The 24,208-nt window shown below is 36.1% G+C and overlaps 1 protein-coding gene across 2 annotated transcripts in view; it reads left to right on the top strand.

The window, feature by feature from the left end:
* SMURF2 (SMAD specific E3 ubiquitin protein ligase 2) overlaps positions 1–24,208 on the top strand; it is a 150,377-nt gene that overhangs the window by 12,595 nt on the left and 113,574 nt on the right. Inside the window, exon 2 of one of the 2 annotated variants that reach the window (XM_072645430.1) lies at positions 16,839–16,877. The exons of the other annotated variant lie outside the window; for it this stretch is intronic. Coding sequence (XP_072501531.1) covers positions 16,839–16,877 — 39 coding nt within the window. The remainder of the gene's footprint in view (positions 1–16,838; positions 16,878–24,208) is intronic. 2 annotated transcript variants of the gene reach the window in all.

Here is a 24,208-nt window from a genome sequence, read left to right as displayed (position 1 = left end):
TCGCAAAGTATAACAGACTTTCCACATTGAGGGCAGAAGAAAAACATTTATTCAGATACCAGAAAGCCATATCCCAACACCAGAAAGCCAAATCCATCATAGTAACCAAGAAGTCAATACACATTAGCACTGCAGGGGACAACGCCATTCCCAAGCCTTCCCCTTCAAACTCCCCCTTCCCACAAGCAAACACTCACAACACCAGCTGTGCCTGCCTGTGCCCTCTCTTCTCTGCCCTAATTGCTCTCACCAACTTCTTCCCAGCTCTGTTCCACCCTTTCAGCAAGCTCCTGCCACCACATGTGACTTAGGCTTCTGTGTGATTTAAGCAGGTCACATGGGCGTATAAATGCGTGGGGAAGATCTTCAAATTAAGCAAAAATATATTAACAATACAGAAGGCAAACTATATTTATTGTGTTCCCCTCTTCAGAGCCTCATAATGGAACCAGTTCACCTCCCTGGACTTCTGTTTTTGTTATTTAACTCCTGTACAAATCAGAATCATGACTGGGGAGTTAGAATATTCCTTGTTTTCATTGCCACTTCCATGATCTCTCTTTACCATAACCTCTCCTTTGAAGTTGATTCAGTCCATATTTATTATTGAATCAAGATTTTGGTGTCTGTTGTCTCTCAGTCTCTGGTACTCTCCTTCCTTTCTCAAATTTGTTGCTCAATTTTTCTCTCTTCTCTAACTCTTGCCCTCATGTAGGGAACTTCAAAATGCATTTAATACTACTTCAAACATTCTCACCTCCTAATTACTCAACTTACTCGTTTCCTGTGACCTACTCCTTCACCCAGACTCAACTACACCTAGAAGATTGTCATAATGTTGATCTTGCTATCACTTTCAAGTGTTCCTCTTTTCTGTTCATGAACTCTGAAATTCCTTTCCCTGATCATAATCTCATTCTATCTCTCCTTCTGCCTAGTAACTTCAGACTCTTCTTTATCCTCACTGTGACCTGTAATGCCTCTGTCACCTCTCATTTCTTTCCTAGTGTCAACCCCAGAGTTCAGTAAGAAAGATGAATAGAATTAGGTTGTATTTGTGTTTTATTTCTCTCAAGCTGGCAGCAAGGAACTAAGCTCCCTTTGGGCTTAGGTTGCAAAGCTGGGTGGGAATGGCCTTGTCATGGCCCAATCAGGTACTACCATGGTGGGTTTGATTTTTCCTGGCCAAGGGATTGTTTCATAGAAGTCACAAGGCACACCAGGGTATACAGAGCAAGGAAGAAGGTCAGGATGAAAAGTCTCCAAGGCCCCGGAGCTAGGATGCTTGTGCTAGTTTTGTCTGGTAGAGGTGGTATGAATAGGTTTAAGTCAGTTCTGCTATCACAGCAGAGGGAGTTTGGAGATCAGCAGGCTAACATTGCAAAGGATCTTGATATGTCAAGCTCTAGGGAAGCTTAGCCTGCCTCCTGATTGGCTGATTCTGATTCCCAGGTTAATTAGCCTTCTCTGGGAGAGTAAGGGAGCTCAAGCAAATCAACGTGGTTAGTAAAGTCATTAACTATTCCATTTCCACACTAATCCATTACCTCTGTACTGACTGTACTCTCCTCCTTTCCCCACTTTGACCACCTTGGTGAAACAGTTCAACTTTATACTTTGTTCATCTCTTAAATCCCGTTCTCTTCTATCTTATTGCCAGAATTGTTCTTCTAAGTCCCCTTCTTGGATCACTTCCACCTTCTGATGTCTTCAGTCCTATTCACCTGCTGCTGAATGAAGCTGGAGAAAATTATGAAATGGTGCTGATAGATCCATTACAGTTTTATGTAATAGAATCTTAACTGGACCCTCACCGTGACAAGGCAATTCTTTTTATACTTAACTAGTTAACTTATGGTTCCACTCACTATAGTGGCTTTTCCAAACTTTTTTTATCCCTACTCAAACCTCCCATGGCTCTGTTTACCCTCACTCTCTCAACTGAGAACCTTGCTTCATAATTCTCTGAAAAAAATGGAGGCCATGTTCTTAGACTTACTTGTTACCCTTTCCTCCTGATCTCACATCATTCAGATCCCTTCTGTCACTTTGTCCCTCTTCATACCTGACTCTCATCAAGAGGCCTCCTTGCCAAGACTAATCTCTCTACCTGCACAAGTGATCCCATTCCATCTTCTCTTCTTCAATATTGTCCCGTCTAATACTCCCTGCCTTAATTCTCCCTCCTGTCTTCAATCTCTCCCTGTCTGCTCATTGCTTTCCTACTGCATACAAACACCCATGTCTCTCTGATCTTCAAAAAATTCTTGATCTGTACATTCTCAGTAGTTATCAACCCATTTTCTCTCTTTGCTTTTGTAGCTAAACTACAAGGCTGTCTACATTTGATGTTTCCATTTCTTTCCCTTTCACTTTCCAAGTCTCTGCAGTGTGGTGTCTGACCTCATCATTCAATTGAAACTGGTTCTCTCCAAAGATCTTAACCGTTAAATTTAATGGGCTTTTCTTTATCCTCATACTTCTTTTTAATTTTAATTTTATTTTTTCTCAATTATATGTAAACAGAAATTTTTAACATTCATTTAAAAAAATTTTTGAGTTCCAAATTTTCTCACTGCTCCCTTGAAAAGGAAGGTGATTTTATATAGATTCTTACATGTACAGTTATGCAAAACATTTCCATATTAGTCATGTTGTAGAAGAAAATGCAGACTTACCTCTCCCCCCAATAATAAAGAAAGTAAAAAAGTATTCTTTAACCTGAAATCACACTCCTTCAGTTCTTTTTCTAGAGGTGGATAGTATTTTTTATTGTAAGTCCTTGGGAATTGTCTTGAATCATTGTACTGCTGAGAATAACTAAGTCATTCATGGTTGCTCATTATACTGTTATTGTGTACAATGTTCTCTTGGTTCTGCTCATTTTGCTTTGCATCAATTCATGTAAGCCTTCCCTGGATTTTCTGAATGCATCCTGCTTGTCATTTCTTATAGCACAATAGTATACCATTATAATCATATATTATGACTTGTTTAGCTGTTCCCAAATTGATGGATATCCCCTCAATTTGCAATTTTTTGCCACTGCAAAAAAGCTGCTATAAATATTTTTGTGCAAACAGGTCCTTCTCCTTTTCCTTTGATCTCTTTGAGGTAGAGACCTGTAGTAGTGGTATTTCTGGGTCAAAGAGTATGCATAATTTTATTTATAGCCCTTTGGGCATAGTCCCAAATTGCTCTCCAGAATAGTTGGATCAGTCTACAACTCCACCAACAGTGCATTGGTGTTCCATTTTTTCCACTCTACCCCCAATATTTGTCATTTTCCTTTTTTGTTATATTAGCCAATTTGATGGGTGCAAAGTGGGTGCCTCAGAGTTGATTTAATTTGCATTTCTCTAATTAATAGTGATTTAGAGCATTTTTTCATATGATTTTAGATAGCTTTGATTATTTTGTCTGAAAACTTTATATCCTTTGATAGTTTGTCATTTTGGAGTGACTTACATTGTTATAAATTTAACTCAGTTTTCTATATATTCAGGAAATAAAGTATATCAGAGAAGCTTACTGGAAAATTTTCCTTCCAGTTTTTGGATTTCCTTCTACTCTTGGCTGCATTGGTTTTGTTTGTGCAAAACCTTTTTAATTTCATGTAATCAAAATTGTCAATTTTATCTCCTTTAATGCTCTCTATCTCTTGTTTGGTCATGAATTCTTCCCTTATCTATAGACCTGATGGGTAAAATAGCTATACTTTTTTATCCCTCTGCAACCTTTGACACTATGTATCACCTCTTGATAATTTCTTCTCTAGTTTTTTGTGATGCTGTTCTCTCTTATTTCTCTTTCTCAGCCTACTTTTTTGTATCTTTGGTCCAGTTATGGGTATTCCTCAAGACTATCCTGGACCCTTTTTCTCTTCTCTATCAGTACTGTTTCATTTGGTGATTTCAACTTCCATGGACTCAAAATGATCCTTTTCTCATTTGTTTATCCTGCTCTAATTTCTCTTCTAACCTTCAGTCTTGCATCATCCTGTAAACATCTTAAACTGATCTCCAAACTGAACTTACTATCTTTCCTTCCAAATCTTTCTCTGTGACACAGAGACACCCACAGTCACACCCCTTCCTCCTCCCCCAAACTCTCTATTTAATCCTTCAAGTCCACAGGCGGTGGCATGCTAGAAAGGCCTTAAATGGGAAGAATTCAACGTGGGGAGAAGAGAATCATCCAGATTAGTTGTAGCACACCAAGAGGAGGGTTATGAGATTAGAGTTGGAATATAAGTGGTTCCATGTAGGATTTTTCCTTATTGCTATTAGTCATTAAAAAGGTCCCATAGGTACCTCAGAGTTCAACATGTGGTAAAATGAAAATAGCATTGACTCTGGAAATCGTAAGACCTGGGTTCAAATCATAACTCTGTGACACATACTGCCTGCGTGACTCTGAGTAAGTTATTTAACTTCCCTGAGAGTTTCATCAATTTTAAATGAAAGGTTAGACCTGATGGCTTTTAAAGTCTCTTCTAATTATTGATTTATACTGATGTTCCCCCTAAACTCACCCCTCCTCCATACTTCTCTGTTTTTCTTCAGTCATCCTTGATTTTTTTTTTCTTAACATTATAATCATTTAGTTGGTGTTTTCTTTCCACACAAAATTGCTTATGTCCCCTTCCCTCTACTCACAGAGCCCCCCTTCTATTTCAGGCCTTTATCATTCTCTCTTGAACTACTCTAAGAGTAATTTTATTTTCTTATTTCTATTTCATTCTCCACAGAGTTAACAAATAATCTTGGTAAGGCACAAGACTGTGTTATTGCACTGCTTAAAAACTACCAGTGGCTCCTCATTGCTGAGAGAATAAAATGCAAGTTTCTTAGCCTGATTTAAAGTGTTCCACAACTACTTTTCCAAACCTGTTATTTCTCTATCTCTTCTTATTGTTTATAATTTATTTAAAGATGGATAATTTATGTGGGTTTTACATCCAGCAACTTTATTGAAATTCTTAATTGTTTCAGTGATTTCTTTTGTGACTGTTTAGGGTTCTCTAAACTATCATGTCATCTGCAAAAAAGTCATGATTTTTTTCCCTCTTTCCTTGTGCTTATTTCCTCAGTTTCTTTTTCTTGTTTTATTTTCATAGCTAGCATTTTAAGCACTCTGCCAAATTGTAGTGGTGATAATGGGCACACATATGTAGTATTGATCTTACTGAAAGGGCCTCTAGTTTATATATGTTATCTATAATGCTTTTCCTTGGTTTTTAGATAGATACTACTTAAAGAGAGAACCAATTATTTCCATGTTTTCTAGTTTGTTTTTTTAAACAGGAATGGGTGTTTTATCTTGTTAAGCTTTTCCTGCATCTGTTGATATATAGTTTTTATTCTTATTAATATGGCCTATTGTGTTTATAGTTTTCATAATAAAATGAATAAAATCTGCCTTCTAATCTAGCTTTTTAGAGTATATAATCTGTTATATGTTTGCTCCAGTTTCCTTTTAATGTTTTATTTAAAAATTTTGCATCAATATTCGTTAGGGGTGTTGATCTGTAGTTTTGATTCTTGGTTTAGGTATCAAGATCATATTTTTGTGATAGAAGGAATTTGGTAGCATCACTTCTTTCAGTTTATGTAATATCAGAATTAATTTTTCCTTGAATGTTTAAATAGAATTCAGTTTCGGATCTGTTTGGGTTTTTTCCTTTAAAATTCATTTATGGCTTGTTTAATGTCTTTTTCTCTAAGATTGGGACATTTCAGTACTCTATTTCTTATTTTGTTTATCTGGGTATTTTGTATTTTTTTGTAGCAATTTCATTTAAATTGTCAGTTTTATTGAAATACAGTTGGGAAAATTTTGTTGTAGATTCTTTCATTTTCTATATGGGGAATTTGGGTTTTCTCTTTAAATTATTGATTTTTCTGTTTTTAAAAAATAGCTGCTAGTTTTATTTATTAATCTATAGGATTTTTTTACTTGCAATTTTTGTTAATCTCTTTGATTTTTAGGTTTTCTGTTGATGTTTTAATAGGAATTAAAAATTTCTTTGATATTCTTGTTTTGCTAGTTGCATAGTCAACTCATTGATTTGTGAGGTTTTAAAATCCTAATATAGTCAGTCATTTTTGTAAAGATGCTATATGCAACTGATTAATACATATATTCCTTTTTATTCCCATTAAGTAACCTCCAGAGTTCTGTTATATCTAATTTTTCTAAAATTTTATTCTGGTCCCTTTTTTTTGGGTTAGATTTGTCTACTTCTGAAAAAGGGTATAAAGGTATAATGAGGTCCTTTTATATTATCTATTATGTTATTTTTATAGTTTTACTTTCTATATATGCTTATAATTTATCTTTTCCTCTAAGTATTTTGATACTAAAACATTCAGTTGCATATATGTTAAATCTTAAAATAAATTCATTTTTAACAAAATAATTCAATCCCCCAGTTCTGTTCTTTGGAGTGTGGCTTTGCTACAGCTCACCTCTGTTCCTCAATTCCTGCTCTGGTCACTTGCCTGTGGGTAAAATTTGTGATCTTTTCCTGGAAAGATTATTCATTGTGGTTTCTCTTTAAGTTTCTAATCACTTCAAGAAGTTTGACACTCATCTGAGGTCATTGCATAGTTGTAAGGGGAGCTGAGTTTCAACAAAATATAATTTCCTTGTTTACCTCTTTTGTCATTTTTCTTTTTTTTTGCCTTGTCTCTAAACTCTTGATTGCTACCCCTGCATATTTGGTTAGGCTAGAGACAGAATAGATTTTTTTCCTCTAACGTCTTATTTTAACTCTGTCAATCTTTGTTTCAAGAATGTTTTTCCTTTCCTTTTATACCTTTCTTCATGATCACTCCCCTGCATTTATACTTGGTTTGCGTATGATTAATCTCTTTTTGAGTTTACCCTCTTTCGTATTCTTTCCTTTCCTCTCTCTCTGTTCCCTCCTGTTATCCTATTGAGTTGAATTCTATACTATACCAAACTCTTTATGTGTGTTTCTAACTCTCCTTTGACCAGTTCGGATGAAAATGAGGTTCAAGTAATAGGTGGTGCAGCGGATAGAGCACCAGTTTAGGAGTCAGGAGGACCTAAGTTCAAATCTCACCTCAGACACTTGACACTCACTAGCTGTGTGACCTTGGACCAGTCACTTAACCCCACTTGCCCCATCCTGGGTCATATCCAGTCATCCTGATGAATATCTGGTCACTGGATTCAGATGGCTCTGGAGGAGAAGTGAGGCTGGTGACCTGCACAGCCCTCTCTCACTCAAAACAAAGTCAAGTGCAGAGTTAGATCATTATCTCTCTGTTGGCACAGGCTTCTTCGTCATCGAAGGATGAACCACACACCTTTTCATGTTTCTATAGACTTGTGCTTCTATATTCTATGTAAGTTCTATAGCTTATATATACATATATATATATATAGCTATGTATGTTCTATAGCTTGTGTTCTCTTCTATAGCTTGTGTTCTCTGATTATGTGAGATACATTCTCCCACTGTTTCTCTCCTTTTCCCTCAGTTTATAATTTTTCCTCCCACTTCCCATTTTTTTCAGAGTCATCAAAACATAACAAAACATTCCCAGGTCTTCCATCTGATTTGACTCCCTTTATAACCCCTGATGATATTAGGGTTCTGAAGGTATATCTGTATCATTTCTGTGCTCTCCTCCCCTTCACCATATGAATCTAATCATCTCACCCTTATAAAGTCTTTTCTGCTTATACATTTGTTTTCACTTTTCTATGTGACTTGACTCCTCCAGTGTTTTTATTTCAGTTTTATGCAGCTCTGGTCTTTTCATTAGAAATGCCCCCCCCCCCCCCCCCATTATTCAGTTTTGCTTAGTAAGTTATTATTGGTTACAGACATTTAATATTATATTCCATGTTCTCTGATCCTTTTGGGTGGTAGCTGCTAAATCTTGAGTGGTCCTGACTACAATTTCTTGATACAATCTTGGTACTTGAGTGCTTTTTTTGGCTGCTTGCAGTGTGTGTGTGTGTGTGTGTGTGTGTGTGTGTGTGTGTGTGTGTGTGTGTGTGTGTGTGTGTGTGTGTGTGTGTGTGCGTGCCCCCGTTCATTCTAGATTTTGGCTGTCATATTTCTGGGAATTTTCATTTTGAGATTTTTTTTCAGGAAGTTACTAGTAGATTCTCTCTATTTTTGCGTTGTCCTCTTATTCTAATATATTTGACCAGTTTATTTTTTGTGATTTCTCAAAATATACTGTCAAGGCTTTCTTTGTAATTATGATTTCCTCTGGTAGTCTAATAAGTTATTTCTCCTTGATGTATTTTCCACATCATTTATTTTCGATTTGAAATGAGATAATTTACAGTTTTTTCTAATTTTTTTTTTTTTAATATTTGTTATTGTCTCATGGAATCATTACTTATTTGGTCCATTCTACTTTTTAGCAAATCTGTTGTTGCCTAAGGTTTTATGTCTCTTATTCTAAACTGTTAATCCTCTTTCCAAGTCTCTCATCTATAGATCTTATTCTTTTTCAAGGTTTTCTTCAAGCACTTACAGTTTATTTATATTTATTTACAATGTTTCTGTGCCCTAATACATGGCCAATTTTTGTAAAAGTTCCATGTGTTGCTAATATTCTTTAGCAGTCCAGTTTAGAAGATGCTGTAAGTTTTTTAGGTCTAGCTTCTCTAGTTTAAGTCTATATTTTCCCATCTATTTGTGTTTTTGTTCAATTTGTTTAAAAACTGAGAGGGATGTTTACAGTTTTCTGCTATTATTATATTGCTTTCGATGTCTTCTTGTAACTCAGTTAATTTTTCCTTTGTGAATTTAGATACTAAGACATTTGGAGCATGTAATTGTAATGTTGATATTGGTTAGTTCCTTATAGCTTCTTTGAGGATAATGTAGGTTTCTGCTAATCTATAGGTTTTTGTTTTTGCTTGTCTGATAGTATAATTGCAATTCTTGCCTTTTTGGATTTATCTGATTTATTTAATTTTGTCCTACGCTTTTTTATTCTCTTAGTCTTTGTTTTTTAGGTGTGTTTCTTGTAAGCAGCAGATTGATTTTTTTATTTAATCTATCATTTTTTTCATTTTACTGGATTGTTAAATCCAGAAATAAAGTTACAAAATTAGGTTTATATTTTCCTACATTTGTCTTTATTTTTTTCCCTTGAATTAAGACATTTTTTGTTCCTTTTCCTCTGTTAAAATAATACTTTATCTCTTCATTTATTTTTACATAATAAACTTTAAAGCAACCTTATAAAGTAACACATTCTCTTCCATTCATGCTTAAACTCCCTTCTTCCACCCATTTATGATGCTTTTACCTGGTTTTGTAGTTTTAACTTATTAATTTCTTTTCATTTCTTCCTTTAGTCTAGTTGTTTAATTCTTCCCCCTGTAGTTCATTAGGAAAGTAAAATCCTTTTTCCTTTTTATCCCTTCACCACTTGTTTTGTTAGTTTTTAACATTTTCTTGTATTTCCTAAAAAGAATTTCTTTCTCTTATTCTATTCATTGTTTGTAGACTTTTCCTATTGCCTTTTCTTCAATTCATTACTTTTATAAGTATTCTTTCTTTAATCGATGTATTCTTCACAGAATTAAAACTTCTCAGGTACCTGTTTTGAGTTTACTCTTCTAAATGGTTTCTATGTCATTGCCTTGTAAATCTTCCCCTATTATTCCCCACCATCCCCTCCCCCCCCATTTTTTCCCCTGTTGTGCTTTACTCTTGGAAGTATCAGTTTCTGCAGGAGATAGAAAGAATAGGACTTTGTAAGAGCGAGGATCCCGACATACACAGGAGATCCTGCTGTACGGGTCCTTAGATCTGCTATTCTAAAAGGAAAGCAGCTTTTGAGGGGTCAGTATTCTACTTTAATGAAACACATATATCATTCACTTAGTTCAGGTGGAAGTCAGCACCCTGAATTTCAGGGACAATACAAGCAGAAATTCCAAACAGTAAGACCAAAGACAGGGCTTCCAACTGTCTAACCATAAGCATACATACATCATAAATCAACAGACATATCCATCTGTCTGACCATATATCATAGTTACCTGAGAGAGAAGCACCAACATCTGGGTTTTCAAAGCCAGGGGATTCCTTAGTGGCTACCTAGAGCCTCGTCTGGCCAAATAAACACTTCCAGTGAGTAATCCCCAAAACAAAACCTCACCTTAGAGTGTATATACACTTTTCCAGAATCAGAGGGCATCACAACCCTTGAGAATCAGTGCCTCATTAGAAATTAACAAAAGTTCTGTGCTTTTCTACAAAACAAATCTCCCCTAATCAAACTTCCCTTAATGGGCAGACCCATTAATGGATGGGGAAGGTCTTTAACTCTCATAATTACCATTACATTGGGCCCCAAGATCTTTCACATCCATTACATGGGCAACTTGTATCTGAATGGACATTAACATTTCTTAAGTAAATGTAACATAATTCCCACAAAATAAACACATCATGAACTTTACATTTGCAGAATGCATAACATAACATCATTCTTTGGGGGTCAGTCTTTGGAGAGTGTGCAACTAGCTCCTCCTCAATCCAAAACAAAATGTCCAAATAAAGTCCTCTTGGGGATATGTCTTCCCCACACTGCTCTTGTGGGCATTCTCAGGTGCAGGCTCTAATGAGCCAAGTCCCAGTCTTAGCAATGCTTCAGCCCCTGCTTCCAAATCCTGAGGGGCATCTGGGCAACAAAGTCATCGGGGTGGGGTCCTTGGGGTTACAGGGCATGTTTCCCCATCCGCCATAGGCAGCTCCACCCCCTGGGTCCCAAACTATTCCAGGGAATGCTGCAAAAGCCTTGCTGTGCAGTCTCCATCTTGCCTCAGGGCTGAACTCTGAACTCCCGGGTTCCTCCTCCTCCAGCAGGAACCAGTCCCTCCCAACCCCTTCCCCCCCAGTGGATCTATGACTCACCTTTGCAAGGTCAGCACACTGGCAGTTTTCTTCTCCTGTTCCAGGGCTCCACTCCAAGTTCTCACTGCTCCTGCCTGGGCTCTCCACATAATACAGGGTGCTCCTGGGGCTCCATAGAACCATAGCCACCAAATGGGGAAACAATGAACAATTATCGCAGCCTTCATGCTTTCTTTTTAATTTATGCAGATCCTGCCGACTGTGCCATAAATGTAACAGCAAGGGCCCCAATATACACAGAACCTGCTGTACAGGTTCTTAGATCTGCTTTTCTAAAAGGAAAGCAACTTTTGAAGAGTCAATAATCTGCTTTAGTCAGGTACATGTATCATTTACTTAGTTCAGGGGAAAAAGTCAGCTCCCTGAACTTCAGGGAAATTACAAACAGAAAGACTAACAGACCAGGCTTCCAACTGTCTGACCTTAAGCAATATGTACATCACAAATCAACAGACAGATCCACCTGTTTGACCATACATACATAGTTATCAGAGAGAGAAGCATCAACATCTGGGTTTTCAAAGCTGGGGGGCTCCTTAGTGGCTACCCAGAGTCTCATCTGGCCAAACAGACACTTCCACAACACTTCCAATGAGTAATCCTGAAAACAAAACCTCACCTTGGAAGATACATTTTACATATATATATATATGAAATATACTTTTCAGAGCCAGAAGGCATCACAATCTTTGAGAACCAGTGCCTCGTAAGATATTGACAAAAGGTGTGTGCCTTCCTACAAAACAAATCTCCCCCATCAAACTTCCCTTAATGGAAAGGCTGGGAAAGATCTTTAACTCATAATTAACATTACAGACTTCCCCATGGTAAAAATTTTCCCATGTCTCTGATTTTGTGACTCATTACTACCCCCTGCTCTCTTTTAACTTAAATTATTATTTTTTTTTACTGTTCTTCTTCTTCTTCTTTTTCTTCTTCTTTTTTTTTTTTTTGCCATTTGCCATGAAATTTCCTTCTGGGTCCATGGTTTCTACCTTTCTGAATATCATTTGCCCACAGGAACTTAGATTCCTTTTCTCTTCAGGCAGGTTGCTGTCCATGGAGGCACAGTACTCTAACAAATAATGGTAAATACCAGATTACTATAGATTATGCAGCTTATAAGGTTCCCATATCCCATTGTAGAAAATTTCTATTGCCCTCCTTCAGAGCTTTCTTCAGTGGGACCTCCAACTCCTTCCTACTATTGAATTAAAATTTTGTCCTTTCTTTCCTTGTTTTACAGTTTCTCTCTTTGAAAACTTACCCATTTTCCCTTAGCTGCCTTTCCTGAAGAGTACATGAGTTATTTTCCCATCATTGTTTACCATTTACTCCATTAGGGTACATCACTCAATACCCTCTATGTTCTTCTTTTTCTTTCCCCTTTTATATGTCCTCCCATTCTGTAGTTTATTGCCTCTCCTCCCCCCAGAAAAGCATTGCATTAATTAACTGTAGGGTCCTCTGATTGGAGTGTAGGGCAGACATTGATAGGCCTGCTTCTCAGTCATTTATTTAAAGGAGGAGGCCTAGGGCAGCCCCAACACCATACTTGGCGCAAAGTAGACATTTAAATGTATCTCCTTATAAGACAAAAATGTTTCTGAACAGTTTTCTTATGTTTTTTATTTTTTGCATTTATATTGTTTAGATTGTTGGGTTCTGCGTTTTTTCTTCTATATTGTCCTTCTTGTCTGTGTATTTTGCATTTCCAATTTATTTTCTCTTTTGTTGTATTAGGGAGAATTGCCATCGTGGATTCAAGTTTTTCTATTCTGCTAATGATTTACTGCTGGGTAGGCCATACATTCTGCTTTCATAGTTCCATTTTCTAACCCTTGAAACATTTAGGAACATCCTGGTGTGGTTGCATGTTTTTTTTGGGAATTTATAAGGTTTTCTGTCTTGTCAGTTATTCATTTTTCTCTGTCTTGCAATATTTTTTCTTGTTGTTTGGACTTTTAAAAGATATCCTTATGGAAGTCTTTCCTTCTTTATAATATCCTCTGTTGGTTTATGTGTTTATTCTTAAGGTCTTTAATTGAGTTTTCTTCCTCCTGAGATCTTTGGAAATTTCAGCTTTTTATTTCAAATCTTTTCTGTAGACATCATTTTCTGATATTTTCCCTTTTGATTGTAGGTCCCCAGAAGACTGAACTTAAAGCTGTCTCAGCTCCTTCCCATAATTTCTGTCCCAGTTAACCTTTTCAGAGGGGTCAGAACTCACTTTAACTGAATCCCAGTCCCCTTCAGACCTGGTAGAGGTGCCTTCCTGATCTGCCATAGTTCCCTCTGTTCTCAGTTGTGTGGCTAAAAGAACAGTGATTGGGGTGCAGCACACTACTACTCTAGGCAGAATGAGCCTCCCCTTTTTCTGTACCTACATCTCCTTTTCCTAGTATGGCATGGAGCGCAGCTGAGCTCTCTTACTTTTTGCTTCAGTATGGTGGAGTGTGGTCTTAGTGGAATGTGCTTGCAGAGTCGACAGCAGCTGCAGGGAAATTGTCAAATGAGTCCTAGAGTGGAAGCCTATGGGTTCTGTTTGTATAGCCCTGTTAGAGCATGTGGAGTGCTGCAGTCACCACACTAGTGATTAACCTTCTCTGCTGTTAATTTATCAGTCTGTTATCTCACTAGAGTTCTCACAACAGGTTCCTAGCCTGTTCTTTGACATAACTCTGACTTTGGAGAGGTTTGAGAGGTCATAAAGGTTGGAGAAAATGTCTAGTAGTTCTAAAGCTTTTTGGTCTCTGGACCCCTTTGCACTTTTAAATATCATTGAGGACTCCCAAAGAGCTCCCGTTTATGTGGGGGTTTTGTGTCAGTATTTGTTGGGTTAGAAATTAAAACAGCTTACTTAGTACTAGTGTTATGAAAATAGTAGGGTCTTGAGGGTTTCTTAGGGGTCTTCAGACCACAACTTGAGAACCATTGGTATAGGCCATCATTTTGTTGGTCAAATAACCTGGGTTTTCATTTCATTCATACTATAATTTTAAAAATTTTGTTTCATTTCTTCTAGAAATTATAGTTATGGGCAGACTAGGGATTTTCTTTGAGTCTTTGCTCATAGATGTTTTAGAGTAATCTTCTGGTTTATATCTTGTGAATACCTGACATTATAGCTCTTTACTGTTTTGTGTTTATTTATTCTTCCAGCCTTATTGATTGGGTTGGGGCTTTGTGTTAGAGTTGGGCTTTGCACGTTTCTGATGGGACTTTAGTGGTCATTTATGTTCCTGAACTGTCCTATTTTAATATGTTTTATTAAATAAGTTATGAGTCTTTTCAAGAGTGATTATTTTGGCATTCTGTTGTAGACAACATCAATTAAACATAAGATTATAGCCACCACTGTCAATGCGAAGAATTTACTTTAAGATTTAATATTAGGATAGAAAACATGACATTTGATGGTAGCATGGAATATGTGGAAAAGAATACAAACAAGTCCTTGGAATTAGAAGCCCTGTGTCAGCTCTTATACTTATTAGGGCTTTAATTCTGGTTAAGATACAACCTGAGCTTTAGTTTTCTTATTCTGTAATACAGGCATATTTAAATATAGAGAACCTAGAATGAATATATTGAATATAGAGCAATAACTTTGTAATCAAGAAGATCTGAATTCAAGTTGTGCTTCTGACATAAAGCAGCATTGTGACCAGGAACAAGTCACTTAGCCTCTTAATTTCCCCCAGGCAACTCAATAAATAAAAAAAAAAAATTGATTAACTATTTACTGTGTGCCAGCTACTCCTAGGTGTTGGAGAGAGAAAAATATAAAATTAAACAGACCTTGCCCTGAAGGAGCTTATAGTCTATGGGAGGAAATAGACACACTTAAAAATATGTATCCATATGTCCAGAATATGGGGAGGAAAAAAGGAAATGGGGGTACTAACAGCTGGAAGTATCAGGAAGGACCTTTTGAGGTATAGCACCCCTTCTCAAACTCGCAGTGGGTCCCCAGTAGGTCCTCTTAAAGGTTCTAGGCAAGACTATACTTTTGTAGTTTCTCAGCCCCCACTAAACTAGTATACTTCTTATCTACAATCAGCCAGTATGCTTCATTAAACCAAATACATTCTCTACAATCAAAATGTTTTCCCCCAAACTTGGAGGGTGCACTGTCTCCCACAATGACCATTCCTAGTTACATATGTTAAAACTTGTAACAGTGTTAAGACATATGTAGGGAACTTGTTATGTTGTAACTCAACACCCCATACTATTTGCCCTACAGGAAAATAGAGGGGAGGGGGATGGAAGAAGGGAGGACAGACTGGAGGAAGGGGTGGATGGGGTGCTTGCTGTCCTGGGGTTGCGGGTGGGGAAAGATGGGGAGAAAATTTTAAATTTAAATTCTTGTGAAAGTGAATGTGAAAAACTGAAAAAAAAAATTATATGTTAAAAAAAAACTTAAAAAGTAGAAACAAAAAACCATCTCATACTGGAAGCCCTTTCTTGAGTATAAGGTCCTTTTCTCCACTAAAGGTCAGTATTCCTTGAATCTGCCTCTTCTCTCTAGTGACTGTTTCTTCACAACTGTATGAACTCAGTGTGTGTCTCTGTTCCTAGTGGGATGCATCTTGAGTGGGGGCAAGGAGAGAATGGTTGGAGTGAGGAAGAAAATTCGAAAGTCAGACTCTCTTCTTATCCCAAAAAGAGAAATTCTCTTTCAGGGGTCTTCCAGTCTGGTTCCAGTTCTCAAATTGTCCAATTCTGAACTTGTTCAAAATATTCCATCTTCTTCCCTCTACGTTCTTGTACAGACATTAGATTTTGCATTTATTATGTCTATTGAAGTTTATTTTATTGAGTTATGCTCAGTGTTCTAGACTATACATCTTTCTGGATCCTGATTCTGTCATTCAACCTGTTAGCTATCCTCCTTAGTTTTGTACTGTCTCCATTTTTTTTTACATTTGTCATTTATGACTTTTAATAGCATAAGGCCAAGCACAGAATGCCCTGCCCAAAACCCCACAAATCTGTTGGAGAAATTCTTCCAAATTGGTATTGTCAACCCTTTAGGTTTCAGTGGTTCCAATATAAAATCAATTTCAAATCTACCTAACAGTTTTAATGTCTATTTATATTCTGTCTCCCATGTTGGAATGGACTCTCTCTTCATTTATATCTTTTAGAATTTTTTTTCTTCAAAACTTTGCTTAAGTGCCACCTTTTCTTGATATTTCCACCTGCTGAATCTTCCTTCCCCCCTCCTAATTTACTGTTGATTTTATATTTGTACATGTGTGCATGCTTTCTTTTCTGATAGAACTTAAATTCCTTGAAGGAAGAGACTGTTTCATTTTTATCTTTGTGACCCTAGCACCTATCACAGTGCCTGGCGTATAGCAGGCAGTTAATAAGTGCTTATTGATCAATTTAAAAAAAGCAACCTACCTCAGAATGTTGTGATGAAAGCATCTATTAACATTAAACTTTAAAATGTTGCAAAAATGTGTGTTGTTACTTTAAAATGGCTTTGTGTTTCATGGGAAATTACAGAGAACAGGTAAAGTAATATTACTATCTTGAGTGTATGTACTTCTTTTCCCCTGAAAAATTGGTTAAATTCACAGGATCTTCTGTTAAACAACTTGTCCTTTCCACAAAGCAGCCTGAATTTGAATCTTGTATAGAAGATGTAGCATATTTAGAACAACAGATTGTGAACTTCCTTATTTTCAGTTATTATTGAAATTGCTGTTAAAGTTGTCTCCTCTGGCTCAGTTATTTTTATTTTTTGTTCTTTAAGAACGTATTTCATGTATTTTTTATAGCTAATGTTTTAAGGATATTCAGTCTTCTATCATAGTATTGTATTAACTGGGACTTTTGAGATATTCTTAAAACTTTACTCTTTTAATTTTTTAAAATATATTTCTTGTTTCTTTTACAGTACTCTGTGCAAAAAACTTGGTGAAAAAGGATTTTTTCAGTAAGTAAGATCAAAATATCAATAATTTTTGTATATTAAAATTCATTTTTCTTGCATTTTATGTTTTTTCAGGATCATCTGTATATTTTTTCAATGTAGGAGTATTTTGTAAATTTTAAAGTTTTAAATGTATTCAGTAATTTTTTTGTGTTTTTAAAGTCTTTCTTCACTACCAAATAGTGACATATTAGACATTATTCTTTGAATGTTTAAAAAGTTAAGTACATAGTATTTGTCTTTGTGGTAAACACTCTGAAATATGTATTGATTTCTCAAAGTATATGCTTTTTCTACTGATGAAGATTGGAAAACTCTCTACACTCTTCCTGTCCTATGTAATTGTTTTCTTTGTTTTCTTATAAACTCTGTCTTTAAAAAAAAAAAACAACCTTTAAATCTTTTCACTGAAAACCCATTCCCTCTTCTGAACTTCTATATTTTTGTGGAGAGTACTGTCATGCCTCTGTTGGCCCCTCCCTCCATCTTGGACTCATTGCTGACTCTTTGCTCACTATCATCCAACATGTCCTTTCATATGCCACGTCTAATTAATTCTACGGTCACAGCATCTGTCCCTTTTTTATTTTGACCACTCACATGGCCACTGCCTTAGTTCAGGTCCTCATCAAGTCTCACCTGGACAGTTATAGCCTTCTGATGGGATCTTCCCCCAAGTTGTCAGTGGTATTTCTGAAGCACGTCTGACCATTTCACTCCCTTGTTAAGAAAGCTGCAATAGTTGGTTCTCTCTTACCAAAGGATCAAGTATAAATTCTTTTCTTTGGTGTTTAAAGTTTTTAGCAATTTAGCTCCAGAAAATCTCTGCCAACATTCCACTCCTTCATGCACTCTATTCCAGTCAAATTGGTTGCCTTATTGTTCTTCCAACATATCATTCAAGATTCTCTGTCTGTGCCTTTGCACAGTCTGTGTGTTTCCCCCTTCCCTCCCATGCTTGGAACGTAATCCTTCCTTCTCTTAGAATCCCTAGCTTCCCTTAAAGTTCAATTCAACTGGAATCTTCATAAATCTTTTCCTGACTACCTCCCCCACCCCCAAACTGCTGTTGTCTTAATCTCCTGAAATTACCTTGCAAAGAACTATCTTTAAAGCCAGGACAACTAGGGTTCAAGTCTTGCTTTTGAATCATGCTACTTTTTGACTCTTAGTAAATATCACTTAAAATCTCAATGGTCCCAGTTCCTAGACTCAGAGAAGATGCTGACCTGCATTAGTAGAAAGAATTTTCCTCACTTGAGACCTCCCTATAATATTAAATCACAGTTCTAGTCCCTATCTCTACTTTGTCTATGTTTTGTGTTTACTTCTGTGTTCATGTTGTACTGCCCCCTCTGCGCCCCTAGAATACAAATTCCTTAAAGATCACTGGGGTTTTTTTGTCTTTCTTTGTATCCCCAGTGTCTACAGTGCCTGGGACACCGAATGTGCATAATAAATGCTTCTTGATTGATTTATTGTTACCTATCAAACAGTCTGATATTTTGCAAAATCCTCAGATTTGCCCAGGATCTCAGAGGCCATCCAGTCTTAAGCATACTTAAGCAACAACCCCCTCTAGAACACAGCAAAAAAGTGGTCATCTAGCCTTTGTTTTAAGACTTTCAAAGAGTATCAGGCTGCATACTGAGACAACTTATTCTGCTTTTGGACAGCTCTGATTTTTAAAAAGTTCTTCCTTTATACTCAGTCTAAATGTCCCTTCTTGCAACTTTCACCCATTGCTTCTTGATGTTCCCCCTTTGGTCAAGCATAAGATCTTTGTCTATATGACAGTCCTTAAAATAGTTGAAGACAAATACCATATCCTTCCTAAATCTTCTCTAGGCTAAGTAAACATTTACAGTTCCTTTCACTTTATCTGTTTGTTGTAATCTCAAGTCCCTTAACATCTTTGTTCTCTTTCTGGACATTATGCACGTAACAATGAATTCCCTTTAAAAAGTAGTACCCGAAAATGCAGTTCCCATTTTGCAATTGAGGAAGTGGAAGCTCAAAAAGGTTAAATGACTGTTATACAAGCTAGTAAGGACCTCAGGCAGGATAGTAACTTTCATACTCCAGTTTAAGTGCTTTATCCATTGTCTCTCAGTGCCTCTAAGTAAAATTATTCTGGCAAATCCTGTTATTTATGAAATCTTGTCAGAACTTTTTAATTACTGCTTAATAGATACAGAGTTGTAAGGGACTTTAGAGGCTACTGAGTCAAAGCCTTTCAATCTGCAGGTCACACAGGTGGTAGTGTCTCTGGTAGGCTCCTGACTCTTAAGTGTAGTGCTCTATTTTGCCAGACTGGTTACTTTTCTAGACACTAACCAATCTACCAAACTAATCAACCAACATTATGGTCTAGAAGTTTGTAGGTTTAGTTCTATGAAATTTTTCCTCTTTTCTGGTCATCCCTCCTCCATATTATTTAATATGCCTTGTTAATTTACTTATCTTTATATGAGTTGTTTCACTCTAGTAGATACAAACTCCTTAAGAGCAGGGACTATTTGTGTTTTTTGTTTTTGAATCTCCAATGCCTAGCATAGGGCCTAGCTGCACATAATAGGCTCTTAATAAATACTTGTTGAATGAATGCCTTTTCTCTGATTCTGTAGCACTTCTGTTTTCTTCACATTAACCATTTTTGTTTATCCTTTCTAGTCAAAAACAAATACTAGATAAGAGTTAAGCATCTCTGCTTTTTCTTCATTATCATTGCTCCATCCATCATGATCAGTAATGCTATTGCTATTTTGTTCATTTTTTGTTTCTCCCAAAAAAAGCTTTTTTTTTTTTTTTTTAGTGTTTAGCTTCCCTTGTCAGCTTCAACTTATTCTGTGCTTTAACACGTGATCTTATTCCTGCAAGACTATACCGTATTTCTTTATTCATTATTCATCATCATTTACCTGTTTTGTTTCCATCTTTTATACTTATCTTAGAATTCCCTTTATATGTGTCATTCTCTTTAGACAGCTCCTTCTTTGAATTTTTTTCTGTGTTCAGTTGATCTTTCATAGTTCAGACCATGTCACCTCCACCCTAACCCCCTTATTTTAATAAACTTTAGGGGCCCTTTATTATCTCTAGGATCAAATATGAAATTTTCTGGCTTTTAAAGACCTTTATAACTTTGTCCCCTTTCTACCTTTCCAGTCTTCTTATACCTTTTTCCTTCTCCCCACTTTCCTTCTCCCAAATGTTGGATCCAGTAGCTCTAGTCTCCTTGCTATTACTTGAACAGGATTTAATCCATTTTCCAACTCTGAGCATTTTCCTGACTATCTCCCATGCCTGGAACTCTACAATCATCTCCACCTCTTAGCTTCCATGGTTTTCTTCGTATCTTAGTTCTAATAGTTCATATATATAGTTCATAGTTCATATCTAAAGTTCCACCTAAAAGCAAGAAGCTTTTTCTAACCTTCATTAATCTTAATGCTTTCTCTCTAAGATTATCTTCCGTTTATCCCATATATTTCCTGTTTGTACATAGTTGTTTGCATGGTATTATATACCCCATTAGACTGTGAGCTCCTTGAGAGTAGAGAATTTTTTTTTGCCTGCCTTTGTATTCCCAGTGCTCTGCACAGTATCTGTTATCTAATAGGCTCTTAATAAATGTTTGTTGACTTGACTTTTTTAGAATTTATCTTGAGAGCTCCTTATCCCTGCTGGGAGGCAGACTTCCCATAAAGAATTTTAATGCATGAGAGCCTACCTGTCCTTTCTTTAAACCCTTAGAAATGTGCTCTCTTTGAATCTAGGCTATATGTCGATCTATGTCTGGCTTCTTTCTCCTTTGTTATAGAATCTAAGATGATAGTGGTCATTTTCTTCCCAAATTACCATTATTTCTTGTTGGAGTGGGTGAGGGGGTGAGAGAGAGAGAATGAATATCTTCTTAGTAAAGAGGTGGTAGGGACCTACTAGTACAGACTGTTGTGTACATGTTTTTGTCACCAAGAAGGATTCAAATCTGAAGGGTGGATGGAAACTACCTTATAAAGACAGAGGTGTCAATAAAAGATAGTTTGAAAATAGTAGAAGTAATAGTAGAAGACTTAAAAAAAGAGCCAGCAAAATAAAAACTTAAGATCCCAGGATTTAACACATTTCAAAATACCATGTGGAAAATAAGAAAGGTTAACTAGAAATCTTCACCAAAGGAAGCAAATATAATTTCATAGGTATCACTAAATTTGGTGGGATGATATTTATAACTGGAATGAAAGGGCACACCTTATTAAAAATATCAAGATAGGAAAAGGAAGGAGAGTGGGGAAGCATTACATATAGTATTAATATACATTCACATGAGGAAATCCAGGAACTAGAAGGGGGAGAACATTTGGATCAGAATTGATGGGGGCAGAAATGGAAAGTGATAAAGTTATAAAAATATAATGTCAGATATTATGCCTCCATGCCAGGCTTGTGGTCTGTTCCCCATATTCCTTAATTTCCCCTTTCTGTCTGTAATATAGATACCATTATTTCCATTTCTGTTTTGATTTATTTTCACTCAAATTGTTATCTATTATGCTTCATTCTTTTAATTATTAGATTTCTTCACGACTGTCTTAACTTGCAGTCATCCTCTATTCCTTTACACACACACACACACACACACACACACACACACACACACACACACACACACACACACTTTTTTAAAATAAGACCTGCCCTTATTTGAAGCCTGCCTTTCAAGAGCTGGATGCCAGTTATAGGTTGCCTCCTTTGCTTAGGATCTCTTCTTTTCCTTGCTTGTAATTTATACTTTGTGCATTTCTGTAGGTATTAAAACTGAGTCCATGGGTTTTATTTCTGGCTCTTTTCTTTGAATTTTTGTACTGTGAATTAAAAAAGTTTTTTTCTTGATGTCTTTTGTCTTAATAGTACAATTAGTCCCTTCTCTTATTGAACCCTTTTTTGTGACAAAGAAAAATAGTTAGGCAAGAACCTCTAATGGAAAGGTTTTCTGACACCATATGGGATTTTCTCTCTTAATAGTCTTTTACCTGCTATGAGGGAAGGGATGTATTTTGCTCTCTTTTTTTCCATTGAGTGCTAGACTTAGGAGGACTTAAATTTGAATCCTCTCAGATGCTAGCTTTGTGACTTTGGGCATTTCCTTTAAACTCTTTCAGCCTTAGTTTCATTACTGGTTAGATGGAATTAGTAATAGCACCTTCTTCATAGGGTGAAACTTAAATGAGAAAATATACATAAAGCATTTTGCATATCTTAAAGTGCTATACATATGTCTCTAAGACTTTCTTGGTATTTGTTATTTCAACTTCCTTTTCATCATTGTAGTCACAGTATATGTTGTTCTTTGTTTTGCTTACTTTATTCTGTATCAGTTCATGCAGATCATTCCAGGTTTCTCTGAATTCTATATATTCATAATTTTTTTCTGCACAATAATGTTCCATTACATTCACATGCTACAGTTTTTTTAAGCCCTTCTCTTTTTTTATGGAAGTCTACTTTGTTTCCAGTTCTTTGCAACCCCAAATAATGCTTCTGTGAATATTTTGTTACAATAGCAGATCTTTGTTTTTGTCTTTCACTTCCTGTGTGTATATGCCTAGTAGTCGGATTGTTGGGTCAAAGGATATAGGCAATTTACTTACTTTTCATGTGTAATTCCAAATTGAAATCCTAAAAGTTGTATCACTTAATTTGCCTATCTAGTGCCTAGATGATAGAACATCACTCTCTGTCTTCCTGAAGCTTCTCCATTATCATTACCATATTTTGTCATCATTGTCAAATTGCATGGAAGTAGGGGTGAAACTTTTAAGTTGTTTTGATTTGTTTTTCTCTTGCTATTTAGAGTTTTGAAGCATTTTTCATATGATTATATGATGATTTGCAAAAAGTAATTTGCAAATCTTTTGAAAACTATTTATGTTCTTTGACCACTTCAGTATTGGAGACTGGTTCTTGGTGTTTCATATTTACTTCAGTTCCCCATATATTGTGTATATTTCACTATATTCCTTTCCTGTAAGCCTTTTGTTTAATGTAAATATTTTTCCATGTTTGTGAGACTTTTATTTAATGTAGATATTTTCTCTACTCTTTTGACTTTTGAGTCTGTCTTCATTTATTTTATTTTTACTAAAGCCTTTTAATTTTAGGTAGTTAAATTGTTATATCTTTTTTTGATGTCCTCTATCCCTTGTTTGGTTAAGGAGTCTTTCTCTAGCAATATTTGTGAAAGGTCACCTTGCCTATTATCTTCTCATTTTCAAAAAATGTTTAGATATTTTATATACAAGTCACTTTCATTCTGAGCTTATTGTGGTTCAGCATATTATGCCAGTCTCAAATCTGATTTCTACCAAATTTCTTTCTAGTTTTCTTAGTTCTTATCTAAAAGAAAGTTTATCCTCATTAATTTATGTGCTTGGGCTCATCAGAAACTGAGCTCAGTTGTTGCTTGGTTTTTTGGGGTTTATTTTGGCTTCTTTTCTGTGAATTTCTGCTGCTTCTCTTCTCCCTGCCTTGTGGTTGTTCTTTATTACCTAGATTGGTAAAGATGCATATGCAGTTTTCTTCTTTTGGGAAAAGCCTCATCTTTTATGAAATTACAAGTGTTCAGTGTTCCATGTTTACTCTCTGTCACATTCTAATACTGTTTAACCTTTCGATAATAAAGTCAGGGTTCTCCTTTGCCTCTTCAGATTCTGTTTCATCGTTGTTTTCTTGTTGATGTCCTTTAAATTTTTTTTCAAAAGACCCTTTCATTCTCCCAGACAATTTGGTACATGGAGAATTGTTCTTCAAACTCCTCTTCTCTCCTAAGAGGGAAAACTTGATTTGAGCATACATAAGTCATTTGCCACGGCAGAAATAGAACCATGTCCACACTCCTTCTCAATACCTGCTTATACTTTCAAATGAAAGTAAGAGTCTCAGTTCTTAGTTTTTCTTTTCAGATTCTCTTGGAAAAATGCTATAGCAAAAATGCTTTTTGAGGGGAGAGTGCTTCAACTTTGGTGTTGTCTTTGTCATCCTTATTGGACGGCCACACCCTTGTCTTACTAACTTTTTCCTTTGTCTTATCCATTTATTTTATTTTGTCTTAATTTCCTTTTCTTCCTTCTCCTGGAGTTGTTTTTATTTTCCCCAGCATCTTAACTCTTTTCATTTTTCCTCACACTTTCTTCAGCGGTTCCAAAGGCCTCTGAATCTCCTTCATAGATCCTTGTGCATGATCCTGCTCCACCAACATCTTCCCTCCTAAGCTGAAATAGAGCATATTCAGAGGCTTTGTGCTGTTGTGGAAAGTCATGCAATGTGTTTTC

The sequence above is a fragment of the Notamacropus eugenii genome, chromosome 2 (assembly GCF_028372415.1).
Source record: "Notamacropus eugenii isolate mMacEug1 chromosome 2, mMacEug1.pri_v2, whole genome shotgun sequence".
In the NCBI taxonomy this organism is placed as follows: domain Eukaryota; kingdom Metazoa; phylum Chordata; class Mammalia; order Diprotodontia; family Macropodidae; genus Notamacropus; species Notamacropus eugenii.
This window is presented reverse-complemented; position numbering and strand designations above follow the sequence as displayed.